Source organism: Numida meleagris, chromosome 5, assembly GCF_002078875.1.
Source record: "Numida meleagris isolate 19003 breed g44 Domestic line chromosome 5, NumMel1.0, whole genome shotgun sequence".
Lineage (NCBI taxonomy): Eukaryota > Metazoa > Chordata > Aves > Galliformes > Numididae > Numida > Numida meleagris.
In genome coordinates, this window is record NC_034413.1 from 26110456 (window position 1) to 26124863 (window position 14408).

At 46.7% G+C, this 14408-nt stretch overlaps 2 protein-coding genes across 4 annotated transcripts in view; one reads left to right on the forward strand and one right to left on the reverse strand.

The window, feature by feature from the left end:
* CDHR1 (cadherin related family member 1) overlaps positions 1-1780 on the forward strand; it is a 67085-nt gene extending 65305 nt beyond the window's left edge. For all 3 annotated transcript variants that reach the window (XM_021397639.1, XM_021397638.1, XM_021397640.1), the window contains one exon: positions 328-1780. In XM_021397639.1, the coding sequence (XP_021253314.1) occupies positions 328-879 (552 nt within the window). In that variant the 3' untranslated portion in view covers positions 880-1780. The remainder of the gene's footprint in view (positions 1-327) is intronic.
* LRIT2 (leucine rich repeat, Ig-like and transmembrane domains 2) lies at positions 5092-14121 on the reverse strand. The gene is made up of 2 exons (XM_021400355.1): positions 8436-14121; positions 5092-6394 (listed from the first exon to the last, which is right to left on the reverse strand). Exons 1-2 carry the CDS (start codon positions 9202-9204, stop codon positions 5577-5579), a joined length of 1587 nt encoding a protein of 528 aa, XP_021256030.1. The 5' UTR covers positions 9205-14121; the 3' UTR covers positions 5092-5576.

Consider the following 14408-nt stretch of genomic DNA (forward strand, 5'->3'; position numbering starts at 1 on the left):
ACTGCTGCAGTTCCCAGAGCCAATTATTTTCTTGCTCAGTTCTTGCAAGTTAAGCAAATGCTAAGTGATATGCGGGAGCCCGCCCTAATCTGGCAATACTACTCCTGTACATGGCTCATGTTCAGGGGCCATCCATCTCACAGTACTGCAGCACTTTCCCAGGCTCTAAATTGCCCAAAGCTGGATTGGCTCTTTGACTCTCCCTTTTCATTAGAGACAACTTCCAGTAGTGATCCCTGCTCAATACATATTTTGGACAAATGAAATTTCTAGGTCACTGTCTGTCCCACAGAGTAAGTCATGTGTTTTCTTTGTACTCTTTTACAGACTCTTCACAAAGGGCCTATGGCCGCCTTTTTGATGCAAACTAAAGATAATCCCATGAAAGCCTTAGGAGTACTAGCTGGTGTCATGGGCATAATGGTGCTGATAACTATCATGATCTCTACTGCCATGTTCTGGCGCAATAAGCGGTCCAACAAAATCATGCCGGTAAGAAGGATCATAAAAAAGAGACAGACCCAGCAGTCCCGCACAGTGAGGATGGAGTGGCTGAAGTTCAAGAGGCCTAGTAATGCTGCGGAGAAGTTTGTTGTCGAGGACGATGCCAAGAGCTTGCAGAACGAGAACAGCAACAACAACGTCCAGGCAGCCCCTGTGCCCCCAGCCGCTCCCTTGCCCCCACCGCCCCCAGCCCTGGCCACCAGCGGGAACACTGCAGTGTGGCGGGTGCCAACCGTGTCCGGCTCCCTCACTCCCAAGTTCATCAACAAGCAGCTGAAGAAGAGAGGTCACAGCAGTGCCCACAGCGCCCTGGTGTCAGAGCTCAAAATGAAGTTTGAGAAGAGGAATGCAGCTATGGGTGAGCCACACATCTAGGCCATGTCTAGGTGCTCTTGGCAGCCCCAGAGACTGCGGGTTGTGGCTGCACGTGGGTATGTTACGTGCCGTGGTCTTCCCCATGTCTCTCAATACCCATGAACTGAGAGCAGCTTCTCACTGTGATAGCCGCCCCTCACCTTCCAGAAGCATTATGTGCTGTGGAGTCACCCCACCTGTATCAAATGCTGTGGTCTGTGCCCGGTTAGGACTGCAGTTCCTTTGTCCCGTGTCCGAGTGCTGGTTCCACCCTGCAGCTGTCTGACCAGAGTGCTCCATATGCCCTCGCACCAACCAGAACCTCCCAAAGCGAGCAGGGCTTCGGGCTGCCCCTATTCCGGAGGCCCTTAGCCAGCTCCCTGGTTTTCAAACCAGGTGCTCTGCAGAAGCCACTTCCGATCTGATCTGACAGGTGGAGCTGGGGCATCCAAAAATCCATCACTTCAAATCCCATGACCAGTTGAGAAGGTGTTGTTGTGGCCATGGCACCAGGGGTGGTGTGCAGGTGTCCTTCAGCAGCAGCTCACAGAACGCTGAGAATAGGTTGTGTGTAGGTGAGACCAGTCCTCGGGCATGACGTGCAATGCAACAGCTGGTGGAATGGTGTGTCGATGGCAACAGCACCCTTCATCCTGCAGGTAAGCGTGCAGGCTTGGAAAAGTTCCTCATTTTCCTGCAGCTTATGTTGGATTTTGCCAGAGCACATTGGCATGATGCTGTGCTTCGCTTCTGCCCTGAGCTTGCCAGCTAACCTAAGGATGGGAGGACAGCTGGGACAGGATGCAAGCACAGGAATTCAGTAGCAGTGCTTGCCTGATACTGTCTCCTTCTGACACCACATCCCCTAATGAGAGGCAAGCCGGCAAGAGAAGGATGTGATTAAAGCAGTGGGGAAAATAAGGTAAAGCCAAGATAAAAATGATAAGTGAAAAATAGAAAAAGTGCTGGAAAGTCATATATGTTGGTCAGGGATGTGTCTCTAAAGATTATTTGGTTCTGTACAGTGCTAGCAGGGGAGTTCAGAGAACCAATTTCATCACCTCTCCTGGCTTGCTCCAGGGGCTGGTGAGTGCAAAAGGAGGTTTCCATAAAATATTCTGGTTTGTACTAGCAGCATTTTGTCTGAATTACACAACAGATAACTGGAAACGGGCTTTCACCTGTTATGTGACAGTAAGAAGGCACTGAAGGCAGAGCAGATTTTTACTGGGTCTACCCCAGTTCTTATGTCGTGCTCGTCTCTGAGGAGGTGTTTTCAGCTGGGTCTGGGGAGAAGGCAGCATGCACTGGTCTGACTGGGGAGAAGCACCCTGTGCCCCCACTCCTGCCTCAGGTTTGCTGTCGTGGATGGACACCTTGAACATCAAGATGGGGGGGCAAACCCTAAGTGACAGAACGCTGTGTTATTCCAAAGGGGACATGAGACTTCTCAAACAACTGCTTTTAGTCCTTTCAGCTGGACCAGCAGCCCGGCCCTGCTGGGGCTCCTCTTCCCTCCCTCCATTAGCTGATCTATTCCTTTCATTTGCACCAGGACTTCATCACCTGAAGAGCTAGCGTGTTGAATGAGAAACTACCCAGTTACAGGAAACAATCCCACGTCTTTTAAATTCTGTTCACTCTGGTTCACCACACCATGTTCTTGCCAACCAGTGGGCTGATCCAGGAGCAGCGGAGAGGAACCATGGTGCCCAGTGCTGCTCTGCCAGTGGGCCTAGGTTTACGGAGAGAGTGCAGGGCTCCGGGCTGCCCCTCTGCATCAGGCTCTAGCATTGCTGGGAGCACAACGCAATGGGCCTAGCACCCAGAGTGTACTGGGGAGGCACAGTGGCTCAGGCCCCATGTAGATCAGGGACTGAAAACTGCAGAGCAGCAAGGAGCAACAGTCTGCCTGGTTTTGTGGGGGAACACAAAATAATATGCTTTCACTCATGAACGCACTTCCCTGAAGCAGTCCCCTGGTTTAGGACTGCACAAGGAACTGCATGAGGAACCATGTGGCTGCAAAATCTCTTTAAGGAGTCCTCTAACGACAGTTTAATCTGAGTGTGATGCCGAGCCAGACAAAGCCACAGACACTCAGTGGAGCGATGGATTCTCAGAAGGGAGGAGTGGCATCATGGCAGCCCTTGTTGGTACCACATCACCTTTCCCACTGTGTCCTTCATCACTCCACTGTTTTCTGGCCTTCCCTCAGGGCCTGCTGCTCATCCCTCCTCCTGGCTTCAGAGCCTTGCATCATCCACTATGTCTTCATCCTCTGGCCACAGCTGGTTGAGAGATGCAGCCCCATCACTGCTGCTCAGCCCCGGTCCCACAGCCACGTCCCTACACGTGCTCCTTTCTCTGACTTGTGTCTCCTCTGGGCTCTGCAGCACTTCATGGGGCACCAAAACCTTGTGATGTATCCCGTGTTCCACTCTTTTCCCAGTGTTGTGTTGAAGCCAGTATTCAGTGTTCATTCTCCATGAGGAAAGCCTATAACAGCCATTCAATTAAGTGAGATCTAGCAAGAATTACAGGCTTATAGTCTTAGAGGTTATATTTAAGAGGGAGGAAAGATGTTTTATTACTATGTTGTGAGACTTTTCCAGGTACTCTGTATTTCAACTTCAGATAACTTTTTTTATAAATATTAAAAAAATATTGAAACATTCTCACAGTGTGTTTCTTCTCCTCGTGTGTTTCTGCTGACAGAGATGCTTTTTCGGTTGCTTGCTGTGTGACCAGGGTAGCTTCTGTGGGACAGTGGTGTCCCTCCTTTGGGACACATTGGTAGAGGGGCCTGGAGCCACTACTGTGCCAGCGCTGCGTTCCCAGCATGGCCAGTTCAGAAGGCCCAACCCTGCCCCTCACTGCTCAGCACTCTGGTTTCTTTGCGATTTGTTACGACAAAAGAACAGAAATGAAGCAGAGAACTCTGCATATTTTGAAAACCAGTCACGTTTATTACATTAACACTAAGACAAGACTAAGAAGCCCCTTCAGGTATGACAACAAAAGTCAGCATTGACAAAGCATGTCTGTGTTTAGAAGCCGTGCAGGTGGAGGTGCTGCAGAACAAAATGGGGCCTGAGTTCAGACAGCACAGAACATACGCAGGGAAGCTTAGCTTTGGTCACCCAAACACAACTAGAAGCCAAATTGCCACATGCTAAAGCTCATGTTAGTTTTTTTTTTTCCTCTTGCTATAGCCAAAGTCTCTATTCTGATTTGGTTTTTTTTGTTTGTTTGTTTGTTTGTTTGTTTGTTTGTTTTGTGACAAAGTCTATAATAACACATAGAACAAGGGCTGTGGGTCTGTCAGCCACATGATTCGGTTGTGCTGGAAATCACGAGGCCAAAAAAAAAAGAAGAAAATTAGTCATGTGTCCTCAGACCCTCCCCAAAAATGGAGCTGCTCTGCGAGCCTGGGCCAGTTGCTCCCACATGCATATTTGGGTTGTTGTTTTTTTTTGTTTGTTTGTTTGTTTTTGCCTCTAGCAAGAAGGCAAGCATTGGTTGTAAAGCAGCAGGATAGGCTGGTGGTGCCTCCTTGTCTGGGGGTGGGGGGAGGGGGGCTGGCTGCTGCCCAGCCTCACAACACCCACAGTGCCCAAAGCCTTACCACCAAGGCCATACCCACACAGTGCTGGCAGCCAGGGTCCCAGTGGCAGGGATCAGGCCAAGTGTTCCCGTCACCTTCCCACGTCACCCCCACAGCCACTGCCACAAGCCTTCCTGAGGAAGGTGAGAGAAGCAGTGGGGAGAATAGAAAGGGAAATGGTGATTATTTGTCCACAAAAACCAAGACGTTCATTGACCAGCTCTTGTTCTTGGTATTAAAAAATAAATTAATTAACACAACATTTGTGTAACAAAGGGCATTAGATATGCAGGTTTTTGTTACACAGAAGCATGGCTGCGCAGGAGACAAAACTGCTCATCTAAGACATGTTTTAGACACAAGTAAATGTTCCTTCCCTCCATAATACAAACAGCATTCCCATCAGAAAACAAACAAAACCCTGCACTGCCACCACACTATGCTGGTGCTCAGCAGTAAGAAAACAAACAAAGGAAAATTCAAAACAAACAAAAAAGCACCCCAAACCACAGCAGCACCTTCTTATTTTTCCACTTGGCAGCCAACAGGAGAAGTCCACACCTGGCACAGGGCAGAGCTGAAACCAACCTCCACACCTACCACTCTTCTGGGTGGGAAGAAAAGTAATGAAATAATAACAAAAATACTTCATTAAAAAAAAAAAAAAAAAAGATGCTTCTGTGCAGATGAGCAGGCAGCTCTGGCCTGTCGCTGCATGTGCTTCTACTGAGCTGTTGGGTCTGTGGTTTTGCTGATGTTTGTTTCTTTGCATGCCAGATTGAAGCAGTCACACCATGGCTTTAAAAAACATTTCTTTAGAAGTGACTGCAAAACATTTTTGCTATGTTTTTTTTTTAGGTTGATTGAGTGCATCTCAGTGTGTGTGCCAATGCCTGTTGCTCTGTGGCAATGCTGGGCAGCCTGGTGTGAGGGGGTGCATGCCCCACGGTCCTGAGGCTCAGAACCCACTGGAGATCCTGGCTGTAAGCCCCACCATGCCCCACATCTGTGCCACATGAGGATTTTCACTGCTCCTTCTCAAGAAAGCCAGCAGGATGGAGACCATTCACCGGGCCGTGCAGCCACAGGTATGGTTGGGGCAGGGGCTGTGCTAATAGAGGTCAGCACTGTTCCTGTGGGGCAGCCGGGCCTTGCCAGGGCGCTCAGGCTCCTCACGGGCCGGGGGCCGCCGGACACCACGGCCGCCATCAGGTCGGCAGAGTCCATCCTGGCTGCCACCAGGCAGGCTGTCCAGTGTGCTTTCCTTGCTGCCAGCACCCGGTGGCTTTTCCCCACGGCGGCGGCGAGGCCAGGCAGCGGGGCAGCGGGCCAGGCAGCCGGGACGGGCCTCGGCGGTGCAGGCATACATGCCGGCAGGCACAGCCAGCACCATGGCGCAGACGATGACGACAATGTGGATGAGCTTCTCGCGCTGCTCCAGCTGGCTGACATCGCTGCCTGTGACAAAGACGACGCACTGGCCCTTGCGGGGTGCTTGGTTGCGGACTGCCACACAGACTTCATACTTGGTGGCAGGCAGCAGGTCAGTCACCGAATAGGTGTTGATGCCAGGGCCAATATAGATGGCGTCCTTCTGCGCGGTGTCATAGCGGCCCACCAGTAAAGTGTACCAGATCTCCCCCGGCTCTGCTACTGCTGCTGCTGCGAACCACTCCAGGGTGATACCATAGACCGTCTGCTTGGCAATGCGCACCTCCACATGGGCACCTGGCTCAATGGGGGCAGCGGCGGCCCAGCCCGGTTGTGTGGCAAAGGCTGGCGGGGTGCCCACATGGAGCATGATGGCCACTGAGGCATTGCCTAAGAAGTTAGCGGCTGTGCAGGTGTAGTTGCCCGCATCTGCCGGCCGCACAGCTGGGATCAGCAGGTCGGAGCGGACAGTCTCCTCGCTGATGGGCTGGGTGGAAACTGCAGGGCAGAAGGAAGCCATGTCAGTAGGTTGAGTGGCCATATTGTAGCCCTGAGATCACCCCAGCACAGGGTGGGAGTTAGGGGGTCAAGCAGCTCCTGCACATCCCGGGGGAAAGGGAACAGGAGTGTGGTCCTGGCAGCCAAGGAGCCAACCCTATCATGGGGCCATCGGTCACAGCACAGCACAGCTGGCTGAAAGAAGTGACTGGCCTGTTGTACTCAGCATTGGTGCAGCCTCACCTCAAGTACTACCTGTAGTTTAGGGCTATACAATACATGAAAGATATAATAATATTATGTTGCATCCAAACTAAGGCAACAAAGATACTGAAAGGACTGAAGGGCATGACTTCTGTGAAGCAGCTGAGGTCCTTTGGCTTGCTCAGTGTAAAGAAGAGGAGCCCAAGGGATGCCCTCACTGGCCTCACGAGGGGAGCAGAGAAACAGGTGTGGATCTCAGCTCTTAGGTGACAACAGGATGCAAAGTAAGGGCTTACAGCTGCGTCAGAAGAGGGTCAGATGTTAGGAAAAGGTTATTCACTGAGAGGCCAGTCAAGCACTGGAACAGATTCCTGGGGCAGTGGTCTCAGCACCAAGCATGCTGGAGCTCAACAACTACTGGGACAACACTCTAAGTTATGTGGTTTAACTCTTAGCTTGCCCTGTGTGGAGTCAGAAGATGGACTCAATGATCTTTGTGGGCGTTTTCCAGCTCAGGATAGTTAGTGAACCTAACCTGAGTGGGATATTTCACTGAGCAGACCCTAAATGCCACAGGACGCTCAAGCATTGGAGGTAGGGCAGGGCTAAGCCATCCATGTGCCATCTGCCCTCCACGAGTTCAAGCTGCAAGAAAGCAGGGACTGCTCTCTAGTTTGTACATGTGCTCCATCCTCCACTATACTTGAAATAGAAAAAATCCATTCTCAAGAGGCTCTGGCCAAAAAAAAAGAAGCACACAGGGCCAAGGAAGGGTTGAGCTGGACACAAATTGCAATTTTAGTAACTTTATGAACTATCCCGTCACCTATGCAAACATGGGCATGTGGGTAAAGAAAACCTGTGTGCAATTAATCCAGCATGTGCTCACAGAAGGATGCACAAGTGCTGCTAAAATGCTGAAATAAATCAAACATCACGCCAAGATTAAAGGCTAATGCTGCCTTACTTCGATAGCAGGATCCTTAGGGCTACAAGTAACCTGCACAGTGGCTGTGTGTCTTTTTAGCTTTGAACTTATGAAAATAGCAACTTGCCCTGTTGAAGGGTGGTAGCAAAAATAGCTGTGAGGGAGGGCTTATAAGAGGCCAGCTGGACAGGGAGGAAGGGAAAAGGCCTCATAGTATGAAGTCCTTAGCAACGCAGATAAATTAGCAGGGTTTTTGCAGAACAATGGCATTCATTTTGGTTATAGAGTGTGAATGGACAGTGTCTGGTGATGTGGCTTCAAGGGTTTGTGGTTTGCATGGGTATTTCTTGAGAAAATATATGGGAATAGTCTACAAGTGTTTACATGTTCACACGTGTGTTCCTTACTGCATATATAAATTATTATATACGTATATAGGAAATGTGTATTACACACATATGTATAGAGAATGTGTATATAGAGGCTATATATATAGACATATCTAGTCACACACATCTATGGACTTATATAATTATATATTACGTATTATATATTATATATTTATATTAATATGCATGTCTAGATAACTGCATATTTAATATATATGCATGGCTGAGGTATTATTTATAGTTCTTATATCATTTGTCATGATGGAAGAGCTACTAATACAAATCCACTCCACACATTGTAAAATAATTGTGGAAAAATGAAGACCTGTTCCTATCATCTTCAACCAATTTCCTACATGAAGTATGATAATTAAGATTATATGGATTTGTTTCCAACCGCAATGACCGTGATGCACCAAAGGGGCAGAGAACTACTATGGTGACTAGATGGCCTGAAGAACTATGAAAGCAGAGTAGCAAAACAAACATAAATAAATACAAAGAGTTTTGCTTTGCTTACCATTAAATGCCCTTAGAAGTTTGAGTGCATAGGTCCACCAGACAGCCGGGGCAGGGCTGGCTTGCACAAAGCAGGTCAGGGTGATGTTCAGCCCCACTGGGACTGTCACGTTGGTGTCAAGGGCTGAGGTTTGTGGCTTCATGCAGCTGTTGAGCTCAACTTCATGAAAAAACTTCCCTGCCCTGAATTTTGGGCTTGAGCAAGTTAAATAGGAATTCATCAGAATAACAGGAGGGCCAACTGACTTGATAAACTGGACAAATCCCCTCAGGCGGCAGTCACAAATCCACGGGTTATCATGGAGGGCCAGGACAACGTTGGAAATAGCTTCTCCCTGCCCTGCCGCCCTCTGGCTTCTCTGGTAGATAGGCCAGCTGTAGAAGACATCTCTGGATATGACAGTAAGCTGATTTGAGGATAGATCTAAATAGGTCAGATTGGGCAGATAGCGGAGTGCATGTTCTGGAAGGACATCCAGCCGGTTGTGCTTCAGATCCAGAATTTTCAGGGCTGGGGTGTCTTGAAATGCTGTCCATGGCACTGAACTTAATTTGTTCCCTTGCAAGCGCAACTCCTTCAGAGCCGGCAGGTACTCCAGGCTCTTGATGTTCATCACCGTGATGTTGTTGAAATTGAGCCAGAGATACTCCAAGGCACTAATGTTAGCAAATGACCCGCGAGGCAATTCTGTTAGGTGAGAGTTTTCTATTCTAATTTTTCTAATGTCTTGAGGGATGTTTTCAGGAATCTTCCTCAGCAGTGCAGACATGCAGAGTAATCTCCTGAGGAGGAAACCAGAAAATTCTCCAGGTCACATACCACTTTCATGGCTAACAAATCAGTTCCCTACACAGGTCTACAAGCACCCAAAGAATTATAAATTGTTGCTTTCATGGCACGAAGAAGCAGTGCATCCATCCTTCAGTTTGGCTTTATATCCATTTTTCCCACAAAGAATACAATTAAAATATTTTTTTTAAAGCATTTAAAAAAATTCTACATATGCAACTACTTATTTCATAGTGATCTCACAAGTACGTCTTCAAGCTAGTAATGTGCAGTATTAGTATTAGCAAAGGCATTCTATGAGGCCACTTGATTTTGGTCCTTTCCACAACAGCAAATATATATTAGGAATCTCCAAGCTGCTTCACTGATGCCACAACTAAGGTAACTAGCTTTCTTACCTTCCAAAACTGTCTTGAGAACAAGAGCATCCTGTGACACAAGATGAAAAAGAAGGGTTTATCTTGTGGAAGGCCAGAAGAAGAAGAAAAATGTGATGAATAGTAGGGTCCATATTCTCCTTTAAGACAGCACTGTGCAGGGTGTTCACCAAACATACCAACAGCCTCCAAGAAGCAAATCCTATTATCTGTAATCTTCCTTGACGCAGAAATAAATCCTGCTGGGGACCCAAGCCTAAAGAAGACATGTAGTATGGTTCACAGCCTATGATGAAGGGCTAAAAATCACCCCTGGGCTCACTCCCAGCCACCCCTAATTTAGCCATGGGGATGATAGATTTATTTGGATGGTAATATAAAGCTCAACAGGTTCCTGAAGCCAAAAACTCTTCTGATCCCAAGTGGTTAACGAGGCCTATTTACCTTTTTATTTTGTATTTTTTTATATTTTTTTAAACGAGTCTGCTTCAGTCTCCTGTATTTTAATGGCATCCATCAAGGCAGAAAACCACAATAAGGGCCAGACCTCCCAGTTGGATTTGGCAGCACATAGTGCTGATGGTGGAAACCATCGGGCTCCAAAACGTGCCCAACAGCTCATTGCAGGGTGCACTATTACACATGGTGGACAAGAAACCTACTCGGCCATTCTGTCACTGAAACCAGGCACTAGTTCTCCAGTGAAACAAATACTTAAAAAAAAATAAAATGTTTTTTCCCCTCATTATCTCCATTCTTACACACTGGTAATGAAAACAGCAACACAGGTACAGCCAGTCCATGGACTTCTCTGCGGAAAGACTGATTTTTGACATTGATCTACATTGTATAAATATAAAATTTCAGTGCTATTGCAATATTTTAAGTTCTCGGGCTTCCCATGTAAGATATGTGCGCCAGTTGCTCTTCAGTCCCCTTGAAAAACTCAGTCTAAATAATCTCATGAGACGAGATTTTTATTTTAAATCCAAAACCAGCAGTTTTCAGTTCTGATTTCCAAGCAGCACTGTGTTCTCTTGGGGCCATCTAGTGTGCTTGGGCTTCATTACAGCCCTCTGGATGCAGCCGCCGTCGGAAAAGGGCTTAACCTCAGTACCAATACGTGTGAAGCTGGGTCACAAATCAAGATTAGCCTGAACCTACTTAACCTCTAACCTGCAGACCAGGATAGAAAAAATATTTATAGTGCAACAGCTTAGATCCATGCATGTCTTTCTGGGGCGTGTGTGTAGCTGCTGTAAGCCTCCAGAATACATAGGATTGATTCTGTAGATTTTAAATCAGCAGGCACTCTCATTTCAAGGCTAATGAGAAAAACAAACTGGTGGAGAACTTTGAGGACTGCCGCTGGGTTTTGTGACTGCTTCCAGATCACAAGGGGCAGGCTGCAATAAGTGGGCCCATCGGGTTGCCATTGCTGTCTATGCCTGGCAGCTAACCACAGCCATGTGGGTATAATATTTTTAGCAAAAATGCTCATTACTTACCACAATGTGGTACTTGATATTTCAACAAGTGCCCTGCATTCTAATATGTCATTAGCAAGCCATGACATGAAAGAGAAAGGTTGCTGGTCTGTAGTGCAGCAGGGACAGCAGCTACTAGCCCCCACCTGACTGTGGTGGCTGCAGGGATGTCACTGAGGGGTTCTTGCAGTGTGGCACCAGCACAGACCCCATAAGCCAATGTAGGTGCTCCTTATCCCCTATTAGTGTAGCTTAAGTGGCAAAGGAGTTACCAGTCAGCGGGGCTGGCTGGCTGAACCAGGAGGGCTGCAGGAGTGACACCAGCAGCAGCGATGAGAAGTTGTGTCACACGGCGGTCTCAGCCATGGGAGCAGAAGCCTCAAGACTCCATGGGCCCATTTGGTGTGGGCATGAGCATCTAGGAAGGCAAACACCACAGGCACCTGTGCTCCCAGTCCTTTCCTGTAGCCTGCCATAGAAATAATTCGTAATGGAACAATGTTATTATAATTTTATAGTAATAATTTTGTAATTTTACAATTTACTGTAACTCCTGATAATATTACATGGTAATAATAGTAGTAACATATATACCAAAAAAGAGTTGAGCCTCAGGAGCAAGCATGTGTGTGCTGCAGAAGCCACAAGGAAAAACTTGAGGCAAAAAAAAACCAACAGTGTATTGATGGTACTCTGCTCTGGAGGTGATGGGACACATTCCCATGACAGGGGAAATGGACATCTACTCAGTTATTGGCTAGTCACACTGACACAGGTGTTTATGAGGCAAATGAGATGCTAAGCAGTACCCAGGAGTTCCTGCTTTGCCACCTTCATGTCCCTCCTCTGCAGCCTGCAGGGAGGGTTCTGAAGTATGTGACATCTAAGCCACATCTTTAAAATGATCTTTCATGAAAGCGCAGAACACCAGTATTTATCAACAGGTTTATATACAGAGTGAAAACTCCTGGAGGTTTTCCTCCCCAGGTACACCTTTGGCCTTAGCACAGGTACATCCCACAGCCTGATGTCCTGGAATACAGCAAGTGAAATTTCACACAAGCTTCTATGTTAGCAAGAAATACATAATTTAAATATGTTGTTTAGCGATAATTAACAGGTAACAATTGTGGCTGTTTTCTTGGTTCCGCTTCTCCCAGTCCCGCCTACATTCCGCAAGGCTGAAAAAATGGCCTTTCAAACAGTACTATGGGCCAATACACTGACTATTTTAAAGTTGATATTTATCTGCTACTTGAGAGGCCATTTAAATACTCCCAAACTCCTACTTGGAAGGTTCAGTATTAACCTAAGAAACTACTGAGGCATTATATATCAAAATAAGATGAACTGATGGGTAGGCATTACCCACTCTATAGGGTAGAGACTGGGAGAGGAGGAAGGAGTATACATCCTTCAAACAGTGTAAGACACAGCCTTTATGTTTATGCTCCCTACTGGAGTGGGATTTTGTTGCCTCTTCAGTTCAGCCAAGTTTATGTCTGCCTGTAAATTTAATGGTCACTTTTGTGGCAGCAGATGTCCACTCAGTTCAGCTGCTCTTTACTGTCATGTGGCATCACGATTGAAGCCAAAATGCAGAACAAGCTGTCTAAAACCCAAGCTGTCAAAATAAATTTCCATAGAGATATTGTATGCTAATCCATGGGAAGTGGAGTTTAAGAGATCACACTCATTGCCAAAGCAAACGCCGAAGGGAAGCCCCTTGCATGCCTCCAGCAATGGCAAGGGATCCAAACTCTTGTCTTGAAATGATGGGCACACGCGTCTGTAAGAATTCAAGTTAAGGCCAGTGCTTTACAATTAGAGTCCCTTTTCCAGGGTTATCACAGCTAGAAATCCCTGCTAGGGAGGGCAGATGAGGTGAAGGCTGCAGTTGGGTATTTCAGACTTGGCGTGTCTAACACCAGATGGCACAGGACTGAAAAAAGTAGCTTTCGAAAAGAGGACAGTGATGTGAAAAGGAAGAGGTAAATTCCTTCATGAACCTTCAACAGCACCTATACAAACCTGCAGAACTTTCCCCATTTTTTCAGTAACCCAACACCCCTGGCACCATCCCTCTGGGACTCCTGGCACAGCACTGACCTTAGCACGTCCCTCAGAGGGCAGGCAATGCGGCCACCAGCTCCACCGCCCCAGGGGGAGGCAGGGCTCCATCTCCTTGGGGAAACACGGGCACTGCTCCATGCTCACCTGGTCTGGCTCTCTAGGCTGTACACATTTATTTCACAGTTTGAGCCTTTATTGGTAGTTTCTAATTTCTTCATTTTTAATTTAGAATAACAGGGAAGTAAGCGAGGTGCAATTGTTTTGCTCTGCTTTGGGAAACAACCTGCATCTTCCACTCAGGAACTCAAAAAATGGTGAAGCTGCTAAGCCATGTTACTGTTGCCCTGAATATTGATTAAATACATCCTGAAGCAATTCCCAAAACACTTCTGACGCTGAGGGACTCTGATGCCACATTCCTCAGGAACATTTTAGCCTTTAGACTTTGTTTTACCGCAGGAATACTTTCACAGTCATTCCTCAAAAGTAATTCCTTTTTAAAAATATCTTGAAACATGTTTTTCTGCCCTTCTTCACATTTTTGGGTTCCTCTTTTTTTTTTCCCCCATGATTCTGTACATATACAGCTGCACGCCTCCAAGTACGGCCTATGGCTTTTAATCATTTAAAAACCTTTCTGTCTAGTTTTTCTGAGCACGCAGAAATAGGCATGCAGGTGACCATGTTTACCACAGTCCTAGCCCTTCCAATACATTTAAATCACTTTATGGAAATGAGGTGTTTCTCAGTCAGGACATTATTTTGCACCTGTGGAATTTTTATACATATGTTCCATTAAAAATATTTGCAGAGACTTCATAGTTCAGAGCACATGTTATTCTTTGTCTGGATCTGCTCATCAGACAACCTGGGCAGTTCTGAACATGTTTGCAAAACCATTTTTCAAAGCCTTAACCTACTTTTTTACCTTTCTTCTTGCACCTTAACTGTAGTACTCCTTTTTAATCACTGTTGTCATATTATTTCCTTTATATTCTGCTCAATTCTTTCATTTTGATATCTGCTCTTCTCAAGATTCTTTTAATAAAAAACAGTTTTTCAGTGCATTTCAGAGCTATTTGGATCCATTTTTAAAACACTACTACCTTCTTTTTGACACCTTATCCTTAATAATTCACTTTGGCACCAATTGGATTTCCAGAATAAGTATTGAAAGATCCTGTAGAAAAAAGAGCTTGTCTTGGCTGCATAACCCATGGCATGCACCTCGAGGAGGACCTCATACT